Consider the following 26,914-nt stretch of genomic DNA (forward strand, 5'->3'; position numbering starts at 1 on the left):
TGTTCAAAGGCTACATAGGATGTTAGTGTCAAATGCATTGTTAACCGTTGGCACAGTTTGTGCTGTTATCTACTTGTTTTTAACTGCTTTTTTTTTTCCCTTTTTGGTACTGGGGATTGAACCCAGGAAGTTGCATTTGCTAGGCAAGCGCTTTGCCACTGAGTTACATTCTAGCCCTCTACTTATTTTACACTACATAAGATGCTTATGATCGAGACTCTTTCCACTTCAGACCTCACCTCCCTTGTCACAGGACAAGGGCGAATCGTTGCCTAGACTGGCCTGGAACCGCTGGGCTCCTCCAGCACTCGCCGCTGCTAGGTATCCAGACCCGTGATTTTCAGGTAACAAGGCAGGACACACAGGTACCCAGGCTTCTCACTCCGCCTTCATTTAAAAAAGTGACGCGCGCAGTAAAACTCTGTCTTCTGGTTACCTTCTCCGCAGCAGCACCGAGCCGTGTCCCCCAGGCCTCCAGACGGTCCTCAGGTCGTCAGCCTCGCGTGACCAGGGGGGCGACCCGCCCCGGGCGGGGACGATCACAGCTAGCCGGGGCGGGGTACGGGGGGCGGCCCGGGGAGGGGACGATCTCAGCTAGCCGGGGCGGGGTGGGGTGGGGGGGCGGCCCGGGGAGGGGACGATCTCAGCTAGCCGGGGCGGGGCGGGGTGGGGGGGCGGCTCGGGGAGGGGACGATCACAGCTAGCCGGGGCGGGGTGGGGGGGCGGCCCGGGGAGGGGACGATCACAGCTAGCCCTGGCGGGGTGGGGTGGGGGGGCGGAGTGGGATGGGGGGCGAGGCGGGGTGGGGGGGAGGCTCGGGGAGGGGACGATCACAGCTAGCCGGGGCGGGATGGGGTGGAGTGGGGGGGTGGAGTGGGGGGGGCGGGGTGGGGTGGGGGGGCGGCCCCGCCCGGCCCCGCCCAGGCGGGGAGGTCACAGCCCCGGCCCGGAGGGTCACAGCCCAGGCGGGGCGGCCCCGCCCAGGTGGGGGCGGCCCCGGCCAGGCGTGGTTCCGGCCCATCACCACACGGACTCGACCACGCTCCACTCGGGCTTCCCGCGTGCGGATCCCAAAAGGGCTCCGGGCCGGGGGGGGGCTCTTTCGGAGCAGGGTCCGCGCAAGCTGAGGAAGGCGGCGTCCGGGAGGCTCCCGTGGCTCCCTCCGCACCGGTTCTCCCCCAGCCCGGCGGTCCGAATGCCCGCCAGCCCGGCCCCAACGCGCCCCGCCCCGCCGGGGCCGCGCCCAGGGGAGGAGCCCGCGGGCGGCGCGCCGCGCGGAGAGGGCCAGGTGAGCGCGCGTGCGCCGTCGGGCCGTAAACAAGCCCGCCCCTTCCCCTCGGCCCGCCTTCGCGGGGGCCGGCTCGCGGGGGGCGGGGCCGGGCGGGGGAGGCGGGGCCGAGCCGGCGCCGGCCACGGCGCCTGCGCGGTGGGCGTGATCCGGGCACTCGGGGCAGGATGAACGCTGCTTTCCAAGATGGCGGCGGAGGGAGGAGGGAAGGAGATGAACGAGATTAAGACCCAGTTCACCACCCGGGAAGGTCTGTACAAGCTGCTACCGCACTCGGAGTACAGCCGGCCCAACCGCGTGCCCTTCAACTCGCAGGGATCCAACCCTGTCCGCGTCTCCTTCGTAAACCTCAACGACCAGTCTGGCAACGGAGACCGCCTCTGCTTCAATGTGGGCCGGGAGCTCTACTTCTATATCTACAAGGGGGTCCGCAAGGTACCGACCCGGCGTCCCCGGGGCCCGCCGGCGGCGCGGCGCGCGCAGCGGCTGGGAGCAGGGCGGTGACAGCGGGGCCCGGCGCGGCGGCCGCGGCCCGGGACCTGGGCTGGGCGCCCCCGGAGGGGCTGGGGCGCGGCGGCCCCCGCGAGTCCCCGGAAGAGGTGGGGAGGACGCCGCGGCGGCCGAGACGAGGTGGAGACCCGGGACCCGCCGGGCGCCCTGGGCCGGAGCCGGGGCGGCTGTCAGCGCCCGTCCCCGGCGGGGCGGGCAGGCGGCCTGGACGGCCGGACGGTGCGCCGCGAGCCGAGCCGCGTCGAGGGGTTCCGGGGCAGCGCGGGCGCACCAGTCTCGCCCAACAAGTCAGGCTGCGCCCCGGGCGGGCGGGCCGGGCGGCTGCGCCCCGACAGCCGCCTTGGAGGAGCCAGGCGGCAGCTGGGCAAGCTCTGCTCCTCCTGTCCTCCTCCTCCTCCTCCGCTCCCTGGCCCTGTCACTGGGCAGGGCAGGGGGGTCTCTGACTCCTGGGCAGGACGAGGGCAGTGCTTCACCCCCGGTTGCCCTTGGAAGGGGACCGGAGATGAAAAAGATCTATCAGTGAACTGTGCCTAGGAACGAGTAAACCTCCCTGCGACTTACGGCTCCCGACTCAGTAACTCCGCGGCTTTGCTTGGTCGCCAGACCCGGGCCGGGGCAGTAGATTGAAAACGTGTCAAGTGTGTTCGCTTCCGATGAGTTTACTCTGTTTGTGGCATGCTGTCAGACATGTTTGTTTTGTTTTGTTTTTCTGAAAAGAAGTGGCTTGACTCTGTCCCCTCTTGTAGGATTGAGAAACTGAAGTAGTTAGTACAGGAGCTGAAGTTGTCGCGCCACTCCCACCTTCATTACTGGCTTACTGGTTGGATGACCTTGGCTTAAGTTTTTAAGCTTTTATTTAAATAGGAGCTGTTGTGATTGGTAATATATAATTAGAAAAATGAACTTTAAAGCACAGAAATACCCAGTAGATGTAAAATGGGAGTTAAAAGCATCAAGGATAACTGGGGTCTGGAGTGTAGCCTGGTGGTAGAGTGTTCAGCCAGCATGCACCGAAGCCCTAGGTTCGATGTCCTGCTACCACATTGTCAGAAAAAGCCAGAAGTGGCTTTAGCTGTAGCTCAAGTGGCAAAGCATTAGATTGAGCAAAAGTGTCCAAGAACAGTGCCCAGGCCCTGAGTTCAAGCCCCAGGACTAGCAAAAAAAATAAATAAATAAATGTTAGAGCAAAGATCAGTTCCATGGACTCTCCTCCCCCCGGAAATAACTTTAGAATGATCAATTATTAAAATTGACATTTAGAATCAGGTGTGGTAGTTCAAGCCTGTCATCCCAGCACTTGAGAGGCAGAAGCAGGCAGTCGCAAGTTTGAGGTCAGCCTGGGCCTTGGTGATACATAAAAACACCCTCCCCGCCCCCAAACTTGTGATGGGAATCAAACCCAGGGTTTCTGGCATGCTGGGCAAGTACACTTCTTAATTTTAAAAGTATTCTCCTATCCAACATCATCTGGTTCTGGTAGCCCTCGTTTACATAGTAAAAAGAGGTTATTTGTGCGAGGAACAGGTGGCTCACATCTGTAATCCTAGCTACTCAGGAGGTTGAGATCTGAGAATCACACTAGAAGCCAGCCTGTGCAGAAAAGTCTTTGAGACCCTTATTGCCACTTACCATCAGGAAAGCTGGAAGTGGAGCTGTAGCTCAAGTAATAGAGTGCTAGCTTTGATCAAAAAAGGTGAATGGGGGGCTGGGAGTTTGGCCTAGTGGTTAAAGTGCTTGCCTAGCATGCATGAAGACCCGGGTTCGATTCCTTGGTACCACATACATAGAAAAAAAGCCAGAAGTGGTGCTGAGGCTCAAGTGGTAGAGCTCTAGCCTTGAGAAAGTCCAAGGACAGTGCTCAGGCCCTGAGCCCAAGCCCAGGACTGGCAAAAAAAAAAAAAAAAAGAAAAAGGTGAATGAAGCCGGGTGTAGCACCTCACGCTTGTAATCCTAGCTATTCTGGAGGCTGAGATCTGAGGATCAAGGTTCAAAGCCAGTCTAGGCTCAAAAGATTTGAGACTCTTCAATTAACCCCTAGAAAATGGGAAGTAGGGTTTGGCTCAAGGGTAGCCTTGGGCTGAAGAGCTCAGGGACAGCACACAGACCGAGTTCAAGCCCCTTGGCCCACCAAAAAAAAAAGTCAGTGATAGCACCTAGGCCCTGAGTTCAAGCCCCAGGACTGGCATATAAAAACAAAAAACCCCCAAAGGGTGGTTTGATTGGAAATATCGTTATAGTTGCATTCTCTTTCAGTGGGACAGTAGGGACACTACTCACTGAACAGTAAAATTAGGACAGCATTTCAGAGGTGAATCACACCTGTACTCTTAGCTATTCAGCAGGCTGAGGATCACAGTTCAAAACCAGCTCAAGCAGAAAAATCTGAGACTTTTGTTGCCGGTCCTGGGGCTTGAACTCAGAGCCTGAGCACTGTCCTTGGGCTTTCTCAAGGCTAGAACTCTGTCACTTGAGCCACAGCACCACTTTAGGCTTTTTCTATGTATGTGGTACTGAGGAATCAAACCTGGGTTTTCATGCATGCTAGGCAGGCACTCTACCACTAGGTCAAACTCCTGGATTCTATGAGAATCTTACCTCCAGTAAATCACCAGAAAACCAGAAGGGGTGCTGTGGCTCGAAGTGGTAGAGCGGTAACCTTGTATAAAAGAGCTCAGGGACAGTGCCCAGGACCTGTCTGATTTCAAGCCCTCTGGCTGACAAAAATAAATTAATTAAATAAAAAATCTGTTAAAAGAGCCTTGCACCGATGGCTCACGCCTGTAATCCTAGTTACTCAGGAGGCTGAGGTCTGAGGATTGAGGTTCAAAGCCAGCCCGGCCACTAAAGACCATGAGACTCTTAATCACCAGAAAATGGGAAGTGGTGCTGTGGCTCAAGGTGTAGGGTGGTAGCCTTGAGCTGAAGAGCTCTGAGACAATGTCTAGGCCCAGGCATAGTGTGGTAGCCTTGAGATGAAGAGCACAGGGACAGCACCTAGGCCCCGAGTTCAAGCCCTGTGACCAAAAAAAAAAAAAAAAACTTTTACCTGCATAATTTTGAGTGCTCCTCTTTCTTTTTCTGAGCTTGATTGCGGGGCTTTGGCTCTTTCCCTGAGCTTTTCGCTTAACGCTAGTGCTCCACTATTTTGAGCCATAGCACCACTTTTGGTTTTATGGCGGTTAATTGGAGATAAGAGTCTCATGGACTTTCTTGCCATAGCTGGCTTTGTACTGGAATCCTCATATCTCTGCCTCCTGAGTAGCCAAGATTACAGGTGTGAGCCATTGGTGTTCAAAATATACTATACTTGTAAAAGATCATTTTTTCTTTTCTTTTTTGGGTCATGGGGCTTGAACTCTGCTTGGGGGTCTGGGCGCTGTCCCTGAGCTCTTCACCTCAAGGCTTCCCACCCCTACCCTTGAGCCAAGCACCACTTCCCATTTTCTAGAGGCTAATTGGAGATAAGAGTCTCAGACTCTTTTGTGCCAGGGCTGGCTTTGAGCCTTGATCCTCAGATCTCAGCCTCTTGAGCAGCTAGGATTACAGGCATGAGCCACCTCGCAGGGCTTGTAAAAGATCTTCAAGAAGTGGAAACCAGTTAATTTGGATTTCAAAAGTAATGAATATTTTTTAGCAGCTCATATCTTTTTCTTTTTGCAGGGCCTGGGGCTTGAACTCAGGGCTCGGATACTATCCTTGGGCTTTCTCAAGGCTAGAACTTCTGCCACTTGTGCCACAGTACCACTTCCAGCTTTTTCCGGTGTATGTGGTACTGAGGAATTGAACCTAGAACTTCATGCATTGTAGGCAAGCACTCTTCCCCTAGGCCATGCTCCCAGCCCTTAGCTCATGTCTTTTAAAAACATTAAAGATACTTTTTGTAAGCATTTAAATTTAGCTACCTTAAAATAGTGATATTATGGTATATGCCTGTAAACCTAGCATTTGGGAGGTGGAGGCCAGCTTAAGCTATTTTAGTGAATTCAAAGAGGTGTGTTTGTGTTTTTTGTTTTTTGTGGTTTTTTTTTTTTGTCCTGGGACTTGAACTCTGGGCCTGGGCATTGTCCCTGAGCTCTTCAGCTCAAGATTATCTCCCTACCCCTTGAGCTACATTGCCACTTGTGGTTTTCTGTGGTTAATTGGAGATAAGAGCCTCACAGACTTTAGTGCCTGGGCTGGCTTTGAACTGTGATCCTCAGCTCTCAGCCTCCTGAGTAGCTAAGATTACAAGCGTGAGCCACCTAGCCCAGTGAGTTCAAAGAGGTTTTTTTTTATTTTCTGTAGGTCGTGGGGCTTAAACTCTGGGCCTGGGTGTTGTCTCTGAGCTCATCAGCTCAAGCCTACTGCTCTTCCCTTGAGCCCCGTTTTCTAGAGGTCAATTTGAGGTTGGAGTCTCAGGTCCTTTTGTGCTTGGGCTGCCTTTGAACCTTGATCCTCAGATTTCAGCCTCTTGAGTAGGAATACTGGCAAGAGCCACCGTGCCTGGCTCAAAGAGTCTCTATAGGCCAGGAGTGTGGCCTAGTGGTAGAGTGCTCACCCATGCACAAAGCCCTAGGTTTGATTCCTTGGTGCCAGAAGTGGTGCTGTGGCTCAAGTGTTAGAGCTCTAGCCTTGAAAAAGCCTCAGGACTGGCAAAAATAAAGAGCTGAGGGAGGGACCTGGAGTGTGGCCTAGTGGTAGAGTGCTTGCCTAGCATGCACCAAGTCTTGGGTTCGATTCCTTAGTACCACATACACAGAAAAAGCTGGAAGTGGCTCAAGTGGTAGAGTGCTAGCTTTGAGAAAGCCAAGGACAGTGCTCAGGCCCTGAGTTCAAGTCCCAGGACTGGCAAGAAAAAAAAAGTCTAACAAAGGGCTGAGGGAGTAACTCAGTAGTAGCTCTAACAGAAGTCTGGGTTTTATTCCATAGTGCTACACAAAAAAGACAGTTGGGAAATGGTGTACCAAGAGATAATGCAATAGTGGAAAAAAACCAATGCCGAAGGCTTTTTATCTACTTGAGTGAAACCACAATATTTATAAGATCAGTGTACTAGCAAACAACTTTTTTTCTTTCTGTGGTTACTAGGGTTTGAACTCAGGCCTTTGAGCTTGCAAGGCAGGTCTCTGTTTTGATTTTGCCTGGGCTGGTCTGGACCTCATTTGTCCTGTTTATACTTCCTTCATTGCTGGGATTACAAGTGTGCAGTACCATGACTGTACTCAGAATAACTTAACATTTTCAACATTCAGACCAAAGGGACTTACTGCATTCCATTTAAGATTCTAGGCCAAGCCAGGTACGGTTGGCTCTCACCTATAATGCTAGTACTCAGGAGGCTGAGAATTGAGGCCTGTGGTTCAGTGCCAGCCTGGGCACAAAAGACCAAAAGACCGGGAGACTCTTACCTCCAATTAGCTTCTAGAAAAACAGAAGTTGTGTTGTGGCTCAAGGGATAGAATGGTAGCCTTGAGCTGAAGAGCTCAGGGACAATGCCCAGGCCCAGAGTTCAAGACCTATGATGGACGGAAAAAAAAAAAAAAGAAAGAAAGAAAAAGATTCCAGGACATAAATATACTGCTCAGATATGCTGTTGGAATGTTTCTTACTGGGGGTGGGAAGTATATTTAGATGGTTTTAAGATCTTATCAACTCCATTTGGCCTAGCGGTAGAGTGCTTGCCTAGCATGCACAAAGACCCAGGTTCGATTCCTTGTTACCACATGCAAAAAAGAAAAAGCAAGAAGTGGTGCTGTGGCTCAAGTGATAGAGCACTAGCCTTGGGACAGCCCAAGGACAGTGCTTAGGCCCTGAGTTCAAGCCCCGGGCCTGGCCGTTGTCACTGAGCTCTTCAGCTCAAGGCTACCACCCTACCCTTGAGCCAAGCCCTATTTCCCCATTTTCTAGCAGTTAATTGGAGATAAGAGTCTCAGGTCCTTTTGTGCCCAGGCTGGCTTTGAACCTCAATCCTCAGATCTCACCCTTAGTAGCTAGGATTACAGGCGTGAGCCACTGCACCCAGCTGAGAGTGAATATTTTTGTTATGAGAGTTTCTGTCAGAAACTGCCAGACTGCCTGTTGGGTACTTTGGAGATATGCATGCTTTGTGTGGAGGTTAAACTAGAATTTTAAAGGGTTTTCTCCACACATTGGCATTATATATTGTCATGTTCATACCATTTTATTCATTTGTAATCCTTTCTTTATTTTGTTGGTGGGGCTTGAACTCTGGGTCTGAGCACTGTCAAGGCTATTGCTCTATCACTTTGAGCCACAGTGTTATTTCCAGTTTTCTGGTGGTTAATTGAAGTTAAGAGTCTCTTGGACTTTTGTGCCCTGGATGGCTTTGAACCGAAAACCTCAGATCTAGCCTCCTGAGTAGCTAGGATTACAGGCGAGAACCACCGCACCTGGCTTCATTTGTAATTCTTGTACCTCCTCACTCCTCATTTGTAATTTAGAAAGAGCCTTAGATGTCTAAAGCTTTTTATTCAGACAAGGTCTGTCCTTGAATCCAATATCTTCCTGCCTCAGCCTCCTGAGTTCTGGAATTAACAGGTATACACTGGTATATTCAATTTACTACATAAAAGGTCTCTCAAAGTATTGCACTCATGTTGTTGTTGTTATTATTATTATTATTATTATTATTTTGCTAGTGCTGGGCCTTGAACTCAGGGCCTGAGCACTGCCCTTGGGCTTTTTCCTCAAGGCTAGTGCTCTACCACTTGAGCCATAGCACCACTTCCAGCTTTTTTCTTTTTTCTTTTTCTTTTTTTTTGGCAGCTTTTTTCTATGTATGTGGTACTGAGGAATCGAACCGAGGTCTTTGTGCATGCTAGGGAAGCACTCTACCACTAGGCCAAACTCCCAGCCCCACACATTGCTATTTTTGAATGATTGGTAACCCATGTTTCTTTTTCCATTAAAAGCTACTTACTGACTGCTGAAATCTCAACAAGATTTAGTCATTTTACTTTAGAATCTTACTGAGTAGAAAGCTCCTTAATTATCACTTAAAGTAGGACATACCTTGCTTCCCTTGACCTCTAAGAAGAGAATGATCGTGGGATTTTGAAAGATCCTGTGGGTGGATTATGAAGAGCAGTGAGAAGCATTCAGAATATGTCGGCCATGAGTATCATTCTGTCACTAGGTGTTTGTGGAGTATGTCTACCAAATAATTCCATTCTAGATGCTGGATGTTGACAGTCTCTGTCCTCAAGAAACTTGGCACTATTGTTACCAAGTTTATCTAGTGGCTTAAGTGGTATTATACTTGATAGACAGCTCAGTAAGAATAAAAACATGGGTTTAGCCAACTTGTTACAGACTGATTTGGCTACGTGGCTAGAGAAACTTAAATATGGAAAGTTTTATTTATTTTTTTGCCAGTCCTGGGGTTTGAATTCAGGGCCTGGGCACTGTCCTTAGATTTTTTTCCCTCAAGGCCATAGAGCTCTACCACTTGAGCCACAGCACCACTTCTGGCTTTTCTATGTATGTGGAACTGAAGAATTGAACCCCAGGGTCTTGCTGCATGCTAGGCAAGCACTCTACCATAGGCCAAACTCCCAGCCCCATATGAAGATTTTTTAAAGACAGTGATTTTGGTTTTGGTTGGAATTAGTTTGCATAGAAATATGAAATATGGCCCTGTGTGGTTATTCAGGAGAAGGCATTATAAAAAGAGATAGCCAGTGGGAGACATTACAGTTTAATTTTCAGGGCATTTAAAATTATCTGAGAACTGCAGAAAAAAGTTGCCTTGTCCTCTGAACATTTAATTTTTTTTTTTTTTTGGTGCCAGTCCTAGCACTTGAATTCAGGGTCTAGATGCTGTCTGAGAGTTTTTTGCTCAATGTTAGCCTTCTATCACTGGAGCCATAGCCACACTTCCTGCTTTTTCTGATTAATTGGAGATCAGAGTTTCTCAGAATTCTTGTGCTCAGGTTTCCTTTGAGCCTGGATCCTCCGATCTCACCCTCCTGACTAGGTTACAGGCATGGAGCACCAGCACTCCATCATTTAATATCTTTTAATACCAGAGTATGAAATACGCCTTGCTTAAAAAATAGCCAGGGCGTGGTGGCTCATATCTGTAATCCTAGCTGCTCAGGTGGCTGAGATGTGAGGGTCAAGGTTCAAAACCAGCCTAGGCACTAAAGGACCTGAGACTCGTATCTCCAATGAACCTCTAGAAAATGGGAAGTGGGGCTTGGTTTGAGGGTAGGGCAGTAGCCTTGAGCTGTAGAGCTCAGGGACAGTGTCCAGGCCAGTCAAGCCCCCTGACCCACAAAATAAATAAAATTAAGATACTTGTTGAACAAGTATCTCTTGAAGATTTTTTACATACATGACCTTGCTAGCTCTTATGGGTGATTTGAAGGTGGAGTATGATATACTTGGGATTGTTGAAGGCCTTGCACTTCTGCTCAAGGCTGGGGGTGGCTAGGGGTGGGCCATGCCTCCCCGTCTAGCTTTTTGCTGGAGAGTCCCTGGGATTGGTCTGTCCAGGCTGACTTGGAATTGCAGTCCTCAGATCTCAGCCTTGAGAATCTAGGATTGTAAGTGTGAACGCCACTGCCCTGCAGTACCAAGTTATTTATGGTAAAGGTGAACTTTTTCTCTGCCTCCTAGGAGAATAATATGGGGTTAGGTTTCATGCAAGATTGATTGAGGACAGTGGTGGTATGTCCATATAATGGATTTTTTGTTATTGTTGTTGTTGTTGTTTTGCCAGTCCTGGGGCTTGAACTCAGGGCTTAGGCATGGTCCTTAACTTTTAACTTTCTTGCTTTTTTGTTCAAGGCTAGTGCTCTGCCACTTGAGCTACAGCTCCACTTCACAGTTTTGAGTGGTTAATGGGAGATGAATCTTATGTACTCTCCTATCCCACCTACCTTTAAACTAATTCTCTGATTTTACTCTGCTGAGTAGCTAGTATTGTAGGCGTGAGCCATGAGTGGCTGGCTCTGAGTTGATTTTGAATCTCAGCCCCCTGATTTTACCTCCTGAGTAAGTTACAGGTGTGAGTTTTTTTTGGGGGGGGGTTGTGGGGATTTGAACTCAGGTGCTGTCCCTGAGCTCTTCAGCTCAAGGCTATTGCTCTACTATTTTGAGCTTCCAGTTTTCTGGTGGTTAATTGGAGATAGAGTCTCATAGATTTCTGTGCCTTGTCTGGCTTTGAACTGAGATCCTCAGATCAGATCTCAGTCTCCTGAATGGCTAGGGTTCTAGGCCTAAGTCATTAGCACCTGACTAGGCATGATAGATATTAATAGAGAGGGAGCAGTTTATAGTTTTTTGTTATTTTTCAAGTACTGGTGTTGAACCTGGTGGGGTCTCTTGCTTGCTAAGCAGGTACTTCACTGCTGAGCCATGCCTCCAGCCCTAATTTATGGTTTTTGTATTTAAGAAGAGTTCACTCAGTAGCAAGAGCTATTTTAATAGTCTAAGTTAATCACTTTTTTAGATTATCCCACTGACCTGTGTTCTCTTTTAGTTGATTTACGGTCGCTTACCCCTGTGTGCTTTTTTCCCTCTGCTACAGCAAAATTCACGTAGGTGCGCTTTTCTATTTACTTTGCTCTCCACTTCAGAGGGCTGGTCTACCTTAATGCTTCATTTAATAAGTACTTAAGCATTTTTGTATGAGAAGCAGTATACTGGACTGGGTAAATCAAAGAAGTGTGGGACCGGGGCCCTCGCTAGAGAAGACTGTTATTGGACAAGGAACATGTATTCACTCTCCATTGTTTGTGGGAAAGGATTCTCACAGTCCAGTGGAATAATAGCTTATACATTAATAATAGTTTTGTACATTTAGCTAACTCTTATTAGATCTGTGAACCCAAAGATAAAGACAGTCCTTGACCTAAAGTACTTACGTTCTTGGGGAAGCCCCAGAAAAGCATTCACAAAAGAACCTAGCCTACTGGGTGGGTTTTATGTACACTTTGTGAGAGGATACTGTCTGGTCTTTGACAGCTGGTACCCTTTCATTTTCCTCAGAATAGTTCTTTGGGCTAGTCTGACGCTAGCTAGCTTCTTCTTGCTGTTTAGATCCCAGCTTCAGTTTTATCTTTCAGAGAGGAGAAGCTATGAATCATCTTCAGTATTACCACATAATCTCACACACAATTCTTTTCTTTTTTTTTGTTTTGTGGGTCATGGGGCTTAAACTTGGCCTGGGCACTGTCCTTGAGCTCTTCAGCTCAAGGCTACCACCCTACCCCTGGGCCTGGGTGTTGTCCCTGAGCGATTCAGCTCAAGGCTACCTCCCTATCCTTGAGCCAAGCCCTACTTCCCATTTTCTAGGGGTTAGTTGAAGATGAGAGTCTCAAATCCTTTTGTGCCATGCTGAGCTGGCTTTGAACCTTGATCTTCAGAGCTCAGCCTCCCGAGTAGCTAGGGTTGCACACAATTCTTATTACAGTTTTAGGCTTTCCACACTGCTGTAACAAAATACCATTGACTGGATATCTTATGGACAACAGAAGTTTATTTCTTACAGTTGTAGATAGATACTGGGCTGTCCAAACTCAGAGCGTTATGAGATGTAGTGTTGAGTGGATACTATTTGTTTGCTAACGGGGGAAGCAGGTTTCTGGGGTCTCTTTAAAAACTAATCCCACAGCTGGGTGCCTGGTGGCTCATGCCCGTGATCCTGGCTACTCAGGAGGCAGAGATCTAAGGATTTTGGAGTCCATGAGACTTTTTTTTTCTCCAGTCCTGGACTTGAACTCAGGGCCTGAGCACTGTCCTTGGACGCTCTCAATGCTAGAACTCTACCACTTGAGTCACTGCACCACTTCCAGCTTTTTCTGTGTATGTGGTGCTAAGGAATTGAACCCAGGTCTCCATGCATGCTAGGCAAGCGCTCTACCACTAGGCCAAACTCCTGGCCCTCCCTCCCCCTTTTTTTGTGAGTCATGGGGCTTCAACTCCTTCAGCTCAAAGCTGGTTCAAAAAAAAAAAAATCCAAAAAACCTGTGACATTATGTGATTGTCATATATTTCACATACCGTTTACATTCTTCATGACTTTGAAATCACTTTTAAGAAGAGCTGTCTTCCCTGCCTTAGTGAATCTCCTGTACTCACTGTGTGCTCTCCACCCTACTACACATCAGTTTTGCTCATCTTGTAAAGAGATTCTCCCCCCCCCCTCCCTCCTTTCCAATCCTGGGTGCTTTTTTTTTTCTTTCTTTTTCTGCCAGTCTTCAGCTTGAACTCAGGGCCTGAGCACTGTCCTTGGACTTTCTCAAGGCTAGAGCTCTACCACTTGAGCCTCAGCACCACTTCCGGCCTTTTCTATGTATGTGGTACCAAGAATTGAACCCCGGTCTTGGTGCATGCTAGGCAAGCACTTTAACCACTAGGCCAAACTCCCGACTTTTGACCATTTACTTCTGATACCCATGTGGAGCCTTGTCTGTAGACTCCAGCATCTTTCCCTTTCCTCCTCAGTGTTCTGCTGACCTCCTGGCTCCCTCTGCTCACTATTGACTCCTGGACTTGCTTCCACTCTAGTCCTGCGTTGTTTCCGGTGGTTCTTTTCTTTACAAGATCTGTCTAGCACCATGGGCCACTTGCTTTCGTAGTTTCCATGGCCACGCTGTGGTTCCCATGTCTTCTGTACTCTCCCACAGTATCACTACCACCTTAGCAACTGAAGCAGTTTCTGCTCCCAAATCTGAATTCAGCTAGTTATCTTTCTGCTCTTGTAGGAGCTTGGCTTCTGTCAGTGTAACCTCCCGGCTCTGTACCACCAGGTCAACCAGACACCACTGATGAGCCTTGCCTCTCAGCAGGATTGGACACCGTTAGTCATCTTCCTTATCAGAACGTTTCTTGTGGTAACACTTTGATCTTGCTACCTTTCTGGTTCATATCCTGGCGGTCATCTACTGTTTCACCACCTCTGCTAATTCCGTCTCTTCTTCTTGTTTTGTTTTTTTTTTTTTTTTTGGTTGGTTGTGGGCTTGCATTCAGGGTCTGGGTGCTGTCCCTGAGCTCTTTTGTTCAAGGCTAGCACTCTACCACTTTGAACCACAGCTTCACTTCTGGTTTTGTTGTGGTTCATTGTAGATAAGAATCTCATGGATTTTCCTGCCTAGACTGGCTTTGAGCTATGATCCTCAGATCTCAGCCTCCTGAGTAGCTAGGATTACAGGTGTGAGCCACTGATGCCTGGTTTCTTGTCTACTTCACCCCACCCCCACTTCCCACTCCTGTGGCTCAAGCTCAGGGCCTGAGCACTGTCCTTGGGCTTTCTCAAGGCTAGAGCTCTGTCACTTGAGCCCCAGCACCACTTCTGGGCTTTTTCTTTTTCTCTCTCTCTCTTTTTTTTTTTTTTTTTTTTTTTGCCAGTCCTGTGGCTTGAGCTCAGGGCCTGAGCATTGACCTTGGGTTTTCTCAAGGCTAGCACTCTAACACTTGAGCCACAGCACCACTTCTGGCCTTTTCTATGTGTGGGGTGCTGAGGAATCGAACCCCGATCTTCGTGCATGCTAGGCAAGCAGTGTTACCACTAGGCCAAACTCCCAGCCCCTTCTGGGCTTTTTCTATGTATGTGGTACTGAGGAATTGAACCCCGATCTTCATGCATGCTAGGCACATGTTTTACCACTAGGCCAAACTCCTGGCCTCCCTGTTTACTTTCTAACTATTAAGTTTCCTTAATGACTCTATCCTGACACATTTTCTCATTGTTATTATAAATTGTTTCCCTTCGTTTCCGAAAATTGTTTATGCTATTTTAGCTCCCTCCCCTAGGAAAAGATATTCCTTACAGTAAATTAAACCAGTGGGTATTTATTTTTCTGAGAGCATAAATCAGTGAGGACAATTAAAACTTAAACTAACGTATGCACCAGCAAAGCTCTGTCTTAGTCGCTGTCATCTCTAGATTTCCCCTTATTAGTAACTGTTGTTGGTGCTTGCTCTGGCCGAGTCTGGATATGGCCATGTACGGTTGGCACTGTGGCTGTCCCCTTTCTCTGCAGTACTTGACCTGTTTTAGAGTTCTATGGCTGCTTAGGCTGCTGGGGGGCTGACACTCGTTCTGTCAACCCTTCCTACTCTAATATTTTGCAAAACAATTAGATTTGTCCCTTAGATTTTTTTCAAGGAAGCAGCTATTATTTTGTGTTTGTGTGTGTGTATGCATGCCAGTCCTGGGGCTTGAACTTAGGGCCTAGGTACTGTCTCTGAACTTTTTTGCTCAAGATTGTCACAATATCACCTGAGCTACACCTTCACTTCTGGTATTTTTGGAAGTTTATTGCAGATAAGAGTCTCACAGACTTTTCTGTCTAAGCTGGCTTCAAACTGTGATCCTCGGATCTCAGCCTTCCTGAGTAACTAGTATTACAGGTGTAAGCCACCAGCGCCTGGCTCGTAGCTGTTATTTCTTTAGTTTCTGAAAATGTTCTATGCGTGTGTGCGTGTGCATGCGTGAGTGCATGTGTTGTCAGTCCTGGAACTTGTGCCAGGCCTGGGCACTGTCTTGGAACACATTTTGCTCAAGACTAGTGCTTTGCCACTTGAGCCACAGCGAGTGTGAGGGTTTTTTGTTATTTTTGTCTGTCTGGGGCTTGACCTCTGGGCCTGGGCGTTGTCCTTGAGCTCTTCAGCTCAAGGCTACCGCCCTACCCCTGGAGCCATAGCATCACTTCTGGTTTTCTGGTAGTTAATTGGAAATAAGAGTCTCACAGACTTTATTCCCTGGGATGGCTTTGAACCGAGGTCCTCATCTCTCAGTCTCCTGAGTAGCTAGGATTACAGGTATGAGCCACCATGAGCAGCAACTTGTTAAAGTTTTCTGTTTGAATAGACTATCCCTTGACAGATTCACTAATAGTTTTCATAATTGGCCTATTGCCTTATCCGTACAGAAGTCCATTAACTGTGACAGAATACCCAACCAAGAATTCTCAGAATCAGGTTCTCAGGAAGAAAGCCTTGTTTTTGGTGTACAGACTATAATCACCTGGCTTTGTTGATTTAGGCTTGTGACAAGGCATGCAGCATCATGGTGGAAGTGTGGGGTGGAAGAAACCAGTTTAACTTGGGGAGTGTGGACAGTGGATGTTGCTTCAGGACACAGTCCCCAGCCTCCTAGCTTCCTTCCATTGGATGCCGTCACATAGCCTTCCAGGAGTGCCACAGACAGGTCACAGGCCTTGAGTACAAGGGCCTTTTTTTTTTTTTTTGAGGGGGGGGTGTGGGGGGGTTGTGGGGCTTGAACTGTAGGCCTGGGCATTGACCTTGATCTCTTCAGCTCTATGACTTAGAGCACCACTTCCAGTTTTCTGGTGGTTCATTGGAGAGAGTCTCACTGACTTTTGTGCCCAGGCTGATTTTTTTGTTTGTTTTATAATAAGAGATTTTACTTAAACATAAAAAAGATTGCTGTTAGAGTTAAAATCTGTAATGGAAAGTAGTTTTCTTATTTTTATATTCTATATTGCTGTCTGTCGTAACAGAAAAAATCAACATTGTTTTGCTCAGGAACAAGGGGCATATAACTAAAGACTGTTCATTCAGCACAGTCCATCTGTGTGTCCTCTGCAACTCCATCAAGATAGTGAATAGACATGCTATATATTTCACAGTATAGTGTACATTGTACAACGCTACACAAAAATAAAGATGTCAGAAGTAACTGAACTCAAAAAATAAAGTTTAGTAATTGATCATCATTTCCATTATATTATTTACAAAAGAAACCATGGATCAAAAGGTGAAATACCCAACAATCATACAACAATTTCTTGTGTGCAACAGAATTACGTCCCAGGCTGATTTTGAACCCTTAGATCTCAGCCTCCTCAGAGGCATTGAGCCACCAGTGCCCAGTGAGTGAAAGGACTTTGGTAGATATTTAGGTGACTAGAAACTGGGAAGTCATGTACATGGAGATTCTCTCTACCCTTGCCCAGTTTGCTTCCGTAATAGCAGTTGTAGTTACAGGGCTCATGGGGTTTCACAACCATGCATGTGTAGTTCTCTGCACCTTTAGCCTATGTACACGATAATGTAACTTAACCATTAATATTCAATTTGTTTCCAGGTGAGGATCACATGTACTCAGTATGTAGTGCTTTATGAATATATGTACTTATTTTTTATGGAAATGATGTTTTTATTTTTCCAAAATTTATGTAGGTTGTACAAGGGGATTATAATTCAATATGACTAAGTGTCCAGTGTTTCTTACTCAGAATCCTCCGTTCCATCACCCCACATTGAGTTTGTTCCTTCCCCACAGGCTCCTTCCACTTTTTTTTTTTTTTTGGCCAGTCCTGGGCTTGAACTCAGGGCCTGGGCACTGTCGTTGGACTTTCTCAAGGCCAGAGCTCTACCACTTGAACCTCAGCACCACTTCTGCTTCTTCTGTGTATGTGGTACCAAGGAATGGAACCCAGGTCTTCATGCATGCTAGGCAAGCACTCTACCATTAGGCCACGTTCCTGGCCAAGTCTCGCCTCTTGTTCTTGTGTTTATATTTATATAATGCAAATTATTATAAGACTTTTTTTAGATAGTCCAAGGAGTTTTTCAGTTTAGTATAATTCCTTAAAAAGTTTTTATGGGGCAGGGAAAGAGAAAGCAACAGATGGGTTATTCTCAGGGAAACATAATTATTCACATCTGAAATACCCTGATAGAATCATTTGATGCAATAAAAATATACACTCAGGGGCCAGGAGTGTACCCTAGTGGTAGAGTGCTTGCCCTCTATACAAAGCCCTGAGTTCAATTCCTCAGTACCACATATACAGAGGAAGCCAGAAGTGGCACTGTGGCTCAAGTGGGAGATCCCTAGCCATGAGCAAAAAGTGTCCAAGGACAGTGTCTAAGCCCTAAGTTCAAGCTCCAGGACTGGCAAAATAAATAAATAAATAAATAAATAAATAAGCAAGCAAGCAAGCAAGCAAGCTGACTCTCTGGGTTCACCAGTGGTTCACCTGGGAGCATAAACTGGCAAAAAAATAATGACAAGCTGGGCACCAGGCAGGCAGCTCATGCCATTTATCCTTAGCTGCTCATGAAGCTGAGATCCTAAGGATTTAGGTTCAGAGCTGGCCTGAACAGAGAAGTTTTGAACAGAAAAGTTTGAGACTCTTATCTTCAGTTATTTATCAAAAGCAGCAAGTGAAGCTGTGACTCTAGTGGTAGAATGCTCACCCCCCCAAAAAAAACAAAAGGGCTCAGGGACACCACCCTATCTTTAAGTACAAGCCTGTAAGATGGATACTCTTTACCTCAAAAAAAGTGACAGGGGAGGGGGGAGGTACCAGCAGGAGGGGCAGGACTAAAAAGGGAGAAAGTTGAATGAGGATGGATATTGCAGAAGTAGTTTATGAAAGAAACAGCTAAGCCTGTCAGGCAGGTGGCTCACGCCTGTAATTCTAGCTATGCGGGAGGCTGAGCTCAAGGATCTCAGTTCAAAGCCAGCTCTGGCACTAAAGACCTTGAGACTCTTAGACTCTTATCTCCAATTAACCACTAGAAAAGTGGAAGGGGCTCTGTGGCTCAAGGAGGGTAGTAGACTTGAGCTGAAGAGCTCAAGGACAACACCCAGGCCCAGTGTTCAAGCCCCATGGCCCACCATAAACCAAAAAATGAAACAACAACAAAAAACAACTAAACCTGTTGGAACTGCTTAAAGAGGGGATGAGGATTCAAGGGAGAGTGATGGAGGGGAGTGATGTTGATTGGGTATGGAAATGTCTCAGTAAAACTCCCCTGTACACCCGAATATCTAGTAATATATAGCTTTTTTTTTTTTTTTTTTTTTTTTTCAGTCCTGGGCTTGAGCTCAGGGCCTGAGCACTGTCCTTGGACTTTCTCAAGGCTAGAGCTCTACCACTTGAGCCTCAGCACCACTTCTGGCTTTTTTCTATGTATGTGGTACCGAGGAATGGAACCCGGGTCTTCATGCATGCTAGGCAAGCACTCTAACCACTAGGCCAAACTCCCGGCCTCAACTATATAACTTTTTAAAAACATGGGAGCCAGGGATGTCTTGTGTGTGTTGAGTACATACTAATCCACAAAGGTATACCCTCTAGCCCTGTATTTTGAGATAATTTCATGATTAGAGAAAAATCACAAAAATACTATAAAGAACTTCTATGTTCACTCATTGAACCACCAGCACCCAGCAAGAACAAGGATTTTTTTTTTTCCAGTCCTGGGGCTTGAACTCAGGGCCTGGGCACTGTCCTTGGACACTTTTTGCTTAAGGCTAGTGCTCTGCCACTCGAGCTACAGCATCATTTCCAGCTTTTTCTGAGTATGTGGTACTGAAGAATCAAGCCAAGGGTTTTATGCATGGTACGCAAGCACTGTACCACTCAGCCGCCTTCCCAGCCTGGATGGTGCAGCTTTTCTGTTGAACTCACTGGTTTGAGGCTGCTGTCTTCTGCGGAGTTCTGGCTGGGTGAAAGACTAATTGAATTACAAAATCCAAGCTGAGTACTTTGGTCACTCCTTTTAGTGGCTGATCTCCTTTAATAAACGAGATAAAACTAATTCTCTTTCCCTTTAGCTCTCTTGGTTCCTCTTTGATAAACACTGGATAGGCTGGAAATGGTTTTATTTGATACAAAATTCCTAGTACAAATAAGTAAATTTTTGAAGTTTTTTTTTTTTTATGGATTTTGGGGCTTGAACTCTGCCTGTACACTGTCCCTGAGCTCTTCAGCTCAAGGCTACTGCCCTACCCTTGAGCCAAGCCCTACTTCCCATTTCCTAGAGGTGTGAGCCCAGCTGAAGTTTGTTTGTTTTATTTATTTATTTATTTATTTATTTATTTATTTATTTATTTCCAGTCCTGGGCTTGATCTCAGGGCCTGAGCACTGTCCTTGGACTTTCTCAAGGCTAGAGCTTTACCACTTGAGCCTCAGCACCACTTCCGGCTTTTTTATGTCTGTGGTACCAAGGAATCGAACCCAGGTCTTCGTGCATGCTAGGCAAGCACTCTACCACTAAGCCAAACTCCTGGCCCTTTCTGCATTATTTTCTAAAAATCAAAGTACCCCCCCCCATCCTGGTACAAAAATAACTAGAAGTAAAGCACTGTGAAACCCTGGCCCTAGTTTCTCTGTAGGGCCACGGCATCATTGGGGATTTCAGGTACTCCCTCTTAGCAGATCATTGCTTATGTTGTTCAGCGACTTGGGTTGGAGCCATGTTATAAAAATCCTTTATGTGCTCTGCTAAGAATGATAAGCACAAGGATTCTCTAAAGGTTAGAAAATCAGTACATTAGTTTGTCGCATCTTCGAATAACTCCCTGCTTTATAATGGCCTTTACTTCACCAGGATTATCTCAGTACTTTGAGAAGGTTAGCCCTTTTGGAGAACTTACAGAAATTAAGAGTTTAAAATGAATATCTTTTCAACTCACACATAAAAGCATTTTGCTTTTTGTTCTATTTCAGATGTTAGTATTCCTTTTGGAATAGGATTTCATATCTATCCATATTTAACAAGGGTTTAATAAAATAGGTCATTTGAATATGATCGCATAATGTTATGAGATCTGGCATTAGGATGTGTGCAAATTGAATTTATCTAATGTTTATTCATAGTGTCTTTTTAATGAAGAGATTGGGTACTGCATCAGGCTTAATAAAGCACTAGGATAACGACCTGTAGTGACCCGCTTTGGGACTAAGAGACTGACCCTGTGGAACGCCACAGGAGAAATGGAGACGGGCTGGTTTTCTCAATGCATGTTATATATATATGTCATAAAGAATCCCATAAAGATGCTTAGTTAAATTTTTTTTTACCAAATTAAAAAGAATAGAGAGGTGGAAATGATAAAGGTTTAGCAGCGTATTAAGTTCAGTGTGTGTGTGTGTGTGTGTGTGTGTGTGTGTGTGTGTGCGCGCGCGCATGTGCGCGCACGCGCGCACATATGCCAATACTCATACTTGAACTCAGGGCTACAGTATGATCCCTTTAGCCTTTCACCCAAGCCTGGCACTCTACTACTTGAGCCACACAACTCCTTTTCTATCTTTTTGCTGATTCAGTGGAGATTCGAGTCTCTAAGATGCTGACTTGCTTGGTGGTAGCTGTTGTTGATGCTTCTCATGCCTTTACTTTGGTTTGAACAGAGGGACTGAGCTCTGTCCCTTAGCTTCTTTGCTTAGAGCTGATGCGCTGCCAGTTAAGTCACATCTCTACTTGCAGTTTTAGTAGTTAATTAGATAGGAATCTCATGAACTTTCCTGCCTAGGCTCACGTCAGATCACAGCATCCTGAGAATTTAGGATAAAAGGCCAAGGCAGCCAGGCACCAATGGCTTGCACCTATAATCCTAGCTACTCCCAAAGCTGAGATCTGAGATTGCAGTTCAAAGCCAGCCTAGAATGAAAGTCCATGAGATTCAACTCCAGTTAACCATTAGAAAATGGAAGTAGCACCTGGCTCAAGTGGTAAAGTGCTAACCTTGAGCTGAGAGCTCAGGGACAGTGCCCAGGTCTAGAGTTCAAGCTCCTAGATGGGCCCAGTGGCTCACGTCTGTAATCCTAGTTATTACTCAGGAGGCTGAGATTTGAGGATCAAAGTTCAAAGCCAGCCCAGGCATAGAAGGACCTGAGACGCTCATCTCCAATTAAACTCTAGAAAATGGGAAGTGGGGCTTGGCTGAAGGGTAGGGCAGTAGCCTTGAGCCGAAGAGCTTAGGGACAGCACCCAAGCTGAGTTCAAGCCCCGTGGCCCACAAAAAAAAAAAAAAAAAAAAAAAAAAGTCTAAGCCAGCCTTACCAGCTTTGAATCCTCTGAAACCTGGAACAGTGGCAACATGTCCCTTGGGAGGGTGAGGCAGGAAGGTGAGAGTGGGGAGGCAGCCTGGGCTATACAGGAAGACCCTGCTCCCCTGGGTGCTGGCTCCCATCCTCCAAGAGCTTTTGGATTGAAAAGAAAAACAATTTTTTTAAGTGACAGGTACCCTGGGAGGAGATGATACATGATAATGACAGAAACTTTTGATTTAGCAGGTACTTGGCTGGCAGTGCTGGGTCAGCTTCCTCGGCAACCCCCCCCCCCCAACAAGTCCAAAGCAGGCGCTCCTGCTGGCCTGCGAAGCCTGTCTTGGTGAACAAACAAGCGATTTATTTATTTATTTATTTATTTTTTGGCCAGTCCTGGGCTTGAGCTCAGGGCCTGAGCACTGTCCTTGGACTTTCTCAAGGCTAGAGCTCTACCAGTTGAGCCTCAGCACCACTTCTGGCTTTTTTCTATGTATGTCGTACTGAGGAATCGAACCTGGGTCTTCATGCATGCTCGGCAAGCACTTTAACCACTAGGCCAAACTCCCAGCCCCAAACAAGCGATTTAGACTATTGCGATTGACTTTTCACTCAACACGTTTGCCCCTGCGCGCATTTGGTTATGGCTTGAAGGGGATGGTCCGGACATCTGACTACCCCTTCTCCCAGACTGAAGTCTGGCTCCTCCCAGTTCCCCTCCCCCTGGTCCTCACCCCCACCTCTTAACAGCTTTGCTGGTGGCTGCTAGGCATGCAAACCACCTCTGGAATCCAGGTGGGAGTTGGTCCTTGTGAAGCTAGAGTCCCTCAGAAGATACTAGTGGGCTTCTTTGCCAAGGGTTTGTTTTTACAAAGTGGATGGGTCTGGGATGCCAGGCATCTGGGCTGTGTGATACTAGTGTACACTAGAATGAAGGCAGGACAGCCACTGTCTGGTTTCAGAAGTATATTGGATACTGAAACTTGACTTCTGGTTTGTTTTGGTTTTTTTGTCAGTCATGGGGCTTGAACTCTGGTCCTGGGCGCTGTTCCTGAGCTCTTCAGCTCAAGGCTTCTGCCCTACCCCTGTGCCATTTCCAGTTTTCTAGTGGTTAATTGGAGATAAGAGTCTCACATTCTTTAGAGCCTGGGCTGGCTTTGAGCCTTGATCCTCAGGTCTCAGCCTCCTGAGTAGCGAGGATTACCGGCGTGAGCCATCTGCCTGGCCGAAACTTGACTTCTGTTACTGTTGTCTTTGCTTAGGAAATTTATGACAAAAAGAATTATCCCTGTTTTCCCTTATTTCTATTTCTTTGAAGATACTACTGGTGAGAATTTTCAAAGCATTAAGCACTAAGTCCTGCCTTCAGAAAAGGAACTAACTTTTCTCCAGTGTCTTTTAAGAGTAGTCAGGTATTATACTGGAGATTTTACATCTATTATTTCATTTTAATAAGACAATCTTGGGAGATAAATGCATTGAGAAGATTGATCTGAAATCTAGGTCAAACTGGGCAAGGCTGGTGTGTTTGATTCCCACTTTGGTGAGCACAGGAACTTGGAGTCATAGTGATGAAATTTTAGAACTAGGTGTTACTTCTGATTTCATCCTGTCAATTTGGTGCTGGAGCAGTGTGGCACTGGAGTGGGTTTTGAACTTCTGTCTGGAAGCTCTCTTGACAGCTGGTCTTATTTGCCAGTCTCTAACATGGGAGCTACAGGCTACTTAACCACACAGGCATAGTAGTGCTTAGCACATGGGGGGTGAGATGTGTAAAGGTGCTCTTTTTTTTATTGTAATTAATAAAAGAGTTACATGATATTTGCCAGATAGTAGGTGCATTAAATCACATACATTAATACCCTTTCTAAAGGTGCTCTTTGTAAGCCATGAAGTGCTATACCAATACTCAAAAGGGCAGTTCGTTGTAGTTAGCATTTAGGTCAGCAAAACGATTATCTACACACACGCACACACACACACACACACACACACACACACACACACACACACACAGTTTGTCTTGTCTCCTTCATTTGACTTGTTTCCTTCCTTCCATCTTTTTCAGTTGTGGGGCTTGAACTCCATGCCTGGGCCCTGTCCTTGAGCTTTCTCAAGGCTAGTGTGCTACCACTTGAGCCACAGTACCACTTCTGGCTTTTTTTTTTTTTTTTTTTGCCAGTCCTGGGCTTGAGCTCAGGGCCTGAGCACTGTCCTTGGACTTTCTCAAGGCTAGAGCTCTACCACTTGAGCCACAGTACCACTTCTGGCTTTTTTCGATGTATGTGGTACCAAGGAATCGAACCCCGGTCTTAGTGCATGCTAGGCAAGACTCTACCACTAGGCCAAACTCCCCGTCCCACTTCTGGCTTTTTCTGTGTATGTGGTAACCGAGGAATGGAACTCAGGGCTTTGTCATGCTAGGTAAGCGCTCTACCACTAAGCCATGCTGCAGCCTGCTGTTTCTTTCTGTGACAGTTACTCAGTGAGACCTTCCATATATGTCAGGCCCCACTAGTAGGACATAGTACTGAATTATACTGATGCCATGAAATTGTGACATGGTTTGTTTTACTGGGGTAAAGTGTGTAAAGCCTGACTTCTGACATCCCTCATGTACATTGAGGGACAAATACTGTACATTGTGTGTGTGTACAGTGTACTTATTTCCATAAACAGTCATTTAGCTCCTTAACATAGTGTTAAGTAATTGTCCAGGTATTTGGGATATAACTGTTGAACTAAAGTGAGTGGAAAGATGACTGTGTGTGTGTGACAGGATTAACCCAATTTTGTTTCTCCTTAAAGGCAGGTTGGTTGAACTCTCAAATTGGCATCTGTGCAGGGCCCTGCAGTTCATTGTTACTTAAGTGTAGGCAATGAAGACATTTGAAAGTCACTGTGTGGTATTTTTGTCACTACACCCAGTTACTCATGTTTTCAGTCCTGTGGCTATTATCATTATTATTATTGCTAGTCTGGGGACTTGAACTCAGGGTCTGGGTGCTATCCTTGAGCCTCTTTGTGCTCAAGGCTAGTGCTGTACCATTTGAGACATAGTCCAGTCCATTATGGCTTTTTCAGTATTTTATGAGATGAGTTTCACAGGGGTGCCTGTGGCTCACTCCTCTAATCCTAGCTACTCTGGAGGCTGAGATACGAGGATTGAGGTTCAAAGTCAACCCAGCACAAAATGAAAGATCGCGAGACTCTTATCTCCAGTTAACCACCAGAAAACTGGAAGTGGCACTGTAGCTCAAGTGGTAGAGTGCTAGGCTTGAGCTGAAGAGTTCAAGAAAAAAGCCCAGGCCCAGAATTCAAGCCCCACAACCCACCACCGACCTCCCCCACCCCCCCCAAAAAAAACAAGAAAGAAGAAAAAAAAAGCAAAAGCTTCATTGACTTCCTTGCCCTAGCTGGCTTCAAACCACAGTCCTCAAGTCTCAGCTTTCTGAGTAGCTAAGATTACAGACATGAGCCATCTGTGCCCACTGACCAAGAGGAATTGTAATAGTTAAGACTCAGTTCTGGGGCCAGGAGTTTGGCCTAATGGTAGAGTGCTTGCCTACCATGCAGAAGACCTGAATTCTGTTCCTCGGTACCACATACCTAGAAAAAGCTGCAAGTGGTGCTGTGACTCAAGTGGTAGAGCTCTAGCCTTGAGAAAGCCCCAAGACTGCCCCCCCCCCCCAAAAAAATACTCAGTTCTCTTCTGATTTTCAGAGTGGCATCATGGTAGCCTGATGCCTCTTGAGTGTTTTTTTTTTTTTTTTTTTTTTTGCCAGTCCTGGGTTTGAGCTCAGGGTCTGAGCACTGTCCGTGGATTTTCTCAAGGCTAGAGCTCTACCACTTGAACCTCAGCACCACTTCAGGCTTTTTTCTATATATGTGGTACCTAGGAATTGAACCTAGGTCTTCATGCATGCTAGGCAAGCACTGTACCACTAGGCCAAACTCCCGGCCCCTTGAGTGCTTTTTTTGAGTAATACATTCAGGCTGTCAGTGACTCAGCAGTGTCTTGACTGCTCAGGCCTGTGTTCAAGCCCCAGGACTCCCGCTGGAAAGCACATACAGGAGAGTGTGTGACCCAGAGGAAACGATCCGTGTATGACTGAGTCCAGCCGTTGGTCCCAGCCCAGCACGGGCCTCAGGATCACTGGGAAGGGCACTTTGGAACATTTTTTTATTTTTTTAACTCAGGGCCTGGACACTGTCCCTGAGCCCTTTTTGCTCATTGCTAGTGTTCTGCACTGGAGCCCAGCTCTGCTTCTGGCTTTTTGGTGATGAATGGGAGAAAGAAGCCTCATGGACTTTCCTGCCTAGGATGGCTTTGAACCATGATCCTCAGATCTCGGCCTCCTGAGTAGCTAGGATTACAGGTGTGGGTCACCAGCGCCTGGCCAAAGGCTTTCTACCTATGTCGTATCTGGCCTACTTGGTGGTTTCTGGTTGGTGGATCTTGGGTTGGGTCTTGAGGTTGCATTTCTGAGTTTTTCAGTGCTGCTGCTGCTGCTGCTGCTGGTGGTGGTGGTGGTGGTGGTCGTGGTGGTGGTGGTGGTGGTGGTGGTGGTGGTCGTGGTGGTGGTGGTGGTGGTGGTGGTGGTGGTGGTGGTGGTCGTGGTGGTCGTGGTGGTCGTGGTGGGGGTCGTGGTGGTGGTCGTGGTCGTGGTCCAGGAACCACACCCTGAGAACCAGGAGGCTGCAGCTAACTTGCCAGAGACATTTAAATGCTGCGGCCTGTCTGAGATCCCACGCGTATATGTCTGATTAGACTTAACTCTTAAAAGCTTGCTGAAATGTATTTTGAAAATTGAATTTAGTATCTCAAAGGTATTTTTCCTCCCAAAGTTCAGGAGTCCTTGTTACATATATCTGAAGGAGCACAAGTGGTGGAAATCGCAGTAAAGACACATATTTGAATAGTGTAACCATGGCTAGTTGGCCAAGGTGTGTGTGAAACGGCTTTTATAAAATGTCACACTGAAAAAATAACTTTGGTTTTGAAAGTGAACCTCATACTAATATAAAACAATGTGACTTAGATTCCTCACCTCAACGTGCTGTTTACTATATGTGTTTTTCTCTTTCTCCTCCAGGCTGCTGACTTGAGTAAACCAATAGATAAAAGGATATACAAAGGAACACAGCCTACTTGTCATGACTTCAACCACCTCACAGCCACAGCAGAAAGTGTCTCTCTCCTAGTGGGCTTTTCCGCAGGCCAAGTCCAGCTTATAGACCCAATCAAAAAAGAGACTAGCAAACTGTTTAATGAGGAAGTAAGTAGCACCCTGTTTTAGTGATTCTTACCAAAGTGCAGTGGGCCTTGTTTTGCACTTTGAGCTAAGCCTGTGTTTT

At 46.8% G+C, this 26,914-nt stretch overlaps 1 protein-coding gene across 5 annotated transcripts in view; it reads left to right on the plus strand.

Annotated features, from left to right (window-relative positions):
* Window positions 1-1,079: 1,079 nt before the first annotated feature.
* The window catches only part of Wdr20 (WD repeat domain 20), a 47,964-nt gene continuing 22,129 nt past the window's right edge, over window positions 1,080-26,914 (plus strand). For 4 of the 5 annotated variants that reach the window (XM_090344856.1, XM_090344858.1, XM_090344857.1 and 1 more), the window contains exons 1-2: window positions 1,428-1,723; window positions 26,653-26,835. In XM_090344856.1, the coding sequence (XP_090200982.1) occupies window positions 1,475-1,723; window positions 26,653-26,835 (432 nt within the window). In that variant the 5' untranslated portion in view covers window positions 1,428-1,474. Of the gene's footprint in view, window positions 1,289-1,427; window positions 1,724-26,652; window positions 26,836-26,914 lie in introns of those variants that run through there. The other variant, XM_090344861.1, reaches the window with a different exon arrangement.

This window comes from Megascapheus bottae, chromosome 14 (assembly GCF_031878675.1).
Source record: "Megascapheus bottae isolate mThoBot1 chromosome 14, mThoBot2.hap1, whole genome shotgun sequence".
Classification (NCBI taxonomy): domain Eukaryota; kingdom Metazoa; phylum Chordata; class Mammalia; order Rodentia; family Geomyidae; genus Megascapheus; species Megascapheus bottae.